The 1,990-nt window shown below is 59.8% G+C and overlaps 1 protein-coding gene across 1 annotated transcript in view; it reads right to left on the bottom strand.

Annotated features, from left to right (window-relative positions):
* Positions 1-1,990, bottom strand: part of GRIPAP1 (GRIP1 associated protein 1) — a gene marked incomplete at its 5' end in the record, with an annotated part of 23,527 nt that overhangs the window by 20,350 nt on the left and 1,187 nt on the right. Inside the window, 5 exons of the mRNA XM_025213668.1 lie at positions 3-32; positions 134-181; positions 467-648; positions 1,109-1,244; positions 1,694-1,801. Of these exons, the coding sequence (XP_025069453.1) occupies positions 3-32; positions 134-181; positions 467-648; positions 1,109-1,244; positions 1,694-1,801 (504 nt within the window). The remainder of the gene's footprint in view (positions 1-2; positions 33-133; positions 182-466; positions 649-1,108; positions 1,245-1,693; positions 1,802-1,990) is intronic.

Here is a 1,990-nt window from a genome sequence, read left to right on the forward strand (position 1 = left end):
CTCTCCTGTTTTTTCTTCAGCTTCTCTGTGACCTGGAGAAAGAAAGGCAGAGACCATAAGCTGGGGGTTCTGCAGGTCCCATCCCCCGATCCACAGGCCTGTCCCCTTCCCAAAGCCCTACTGTTCAGCTCACCTTGTTCACCTCCTCTTGAAGCCGGGACACCTCTGCCTGGTGGGATTCCTATAGGAACGTGAGAGGGGTGGGTCATGGGGGTCTACCCCTCAAGGAAAGGTAACTAAAAATCTGGGCTTCCCAGCCCCTTCCCATCTAGAGAACCCAGGTGTCCATTTTCACCCCCCATTTGCCCCTCCACTCCCAAAGAACCCAAACATCTGGGCTCCTAATCCCTGCCAAGATCCTAGACCCCAGGCCCCTGCAAACCAGGCATCTAGGCTCCTAGAAGCCCCTGATCTCAGCCCCACTCCCCACCCAAAGAACCCTGGTGTTGCAGGTGTGTGGGCTGACCTGGGTGCACTGGAGCTGCTCCTGCAGCAGCCGCTTTTCTTCCTTCTCCGTCTCCCAGCTCAGCTCTAGTTCAGCCAGTCCAGGTGGAGGGGGGCCCTGGGAGGGGTCCCCTGGCCCCTCCCCTGCCCCAGGGGGGCCATCGCCACAACCCCCGGTGCCCCAGCTCCCTGCATCCTGCAAGGCTGAGGGCATAGAGTCACCGCCAGGCCACTCCTTGAAAGCTGGGAGTTGCCCGGGCTCCCAGACCCCTGCTGTCAACCCTCAATACCCCTACAAAGAACCCAAGCAACAGGCTCCCTGTGCCCCCTGCTCAGACTCCCAGCTGCCCACCCAGAACCCAGGTGTTTGGGTTCCCAGATCTCACCCCCAGGGCCCATGCCCCTGCCAGACAACCCAGGTGTAGGCTCCCAGCTCCTCCTGCTCTAACCACTACCCTCTACTCGTTGCCCAGAGAACCCAGACATCTGAACTCCCAACCCCACACCTCCACTCTATTCCACCAGCTCTCCCCCTACCCCAAACCAGGAGAGAACCCAAGTGCCTGGGTTACTGTCCCCGGACCACCCCCTCATACACCCAGCACCCACTCCCCTCCCCCCCTGCAGAAAACTCAGGCATCCAGGCTCCCAGTGCCCCCAGTACCTGCCACATGGCGCAGTGCTGTGTTCTCTGCCTGCAGCCGCAGCAGCTCAGGGCCAGGGGGGGCTGGAGGGGGTGCTGGGGCCCCCTCCCGCAGCCGTGCATTCTCCTGTTCCAACCCCTCAATCTGGCTGCACAGCTGGGGGAGGCAAGGTCATGATGCTGGCCCTGCCCTGCCCCCTCCAGGATCCCTCCAACCCCTGAGAATCTGAACAGTATACTCAGCTTTCTCATCACTGCTCTGCTCCAGAGCTAGGCGTACCTGGACCATTGTGTAGGGTGTCATATTCCTCTGTTTCACCATGTACCTAGCTCCATCTTGACCCTATCTATGCTTCATTATACTCTGCTGTTCCCCAGTCACTCCACCCCGAGCTGAGTGCATCTCAGCCCTCCCCATGTTCTGTTACACAAAGCTGTTCCCAGTCATCCGACTCCGGAGCTGACTATATGCTGACCTCGCCATGCCCTGTAATACTCAACTATTTCCTCACTGCTCCCCCAAAGGCTGACTGCATTTTAGTCCCCCTGTGCCTCACTATATTCAGCCACTTTCCCCCGAAGGGGGCTACATCCCCTGCCTCACACCTTGGAGAGCTCAGCCAGCAAGGTGCTACTCTGCAGCCGGAAGTCATCCTCCTGGCTGTGCAGCTTCCCCTGAAGCATCTCTGTCTCGCTCAGCAGTGCCTCTACCTCCTGAAGTAGAATGGACATGGAAGAGTATCAGGGCCAGCCTGGGACACTCCACTCCCGGACTCTCCCAGACCCCCTCCCCAGCCAACTCATGACTCCCCCCATAGCCTCCACCTCCTGCAGGGGGAGTCAGGGCCAGTCTAGGACCCCCTCCCCCAGGACTTCCCATAGCTTCCACCTCATTGGTCGGGG

Source organism: Alligator sinensis, unplaced genomic scaffold (genome assembly GCF_000455745.1).
Source record: "Alligator sinensis unplaced genomic scaffold, ASM45574v1 scaffold137_1, whole genome shotgun sequence".
Classification (NCBI taxonomy): domain Eukaryota; kingdom Metazoa; phylum Chordata; order Crocodylia; family Alligatoridae; genus Alligator; species Alligator sinensis.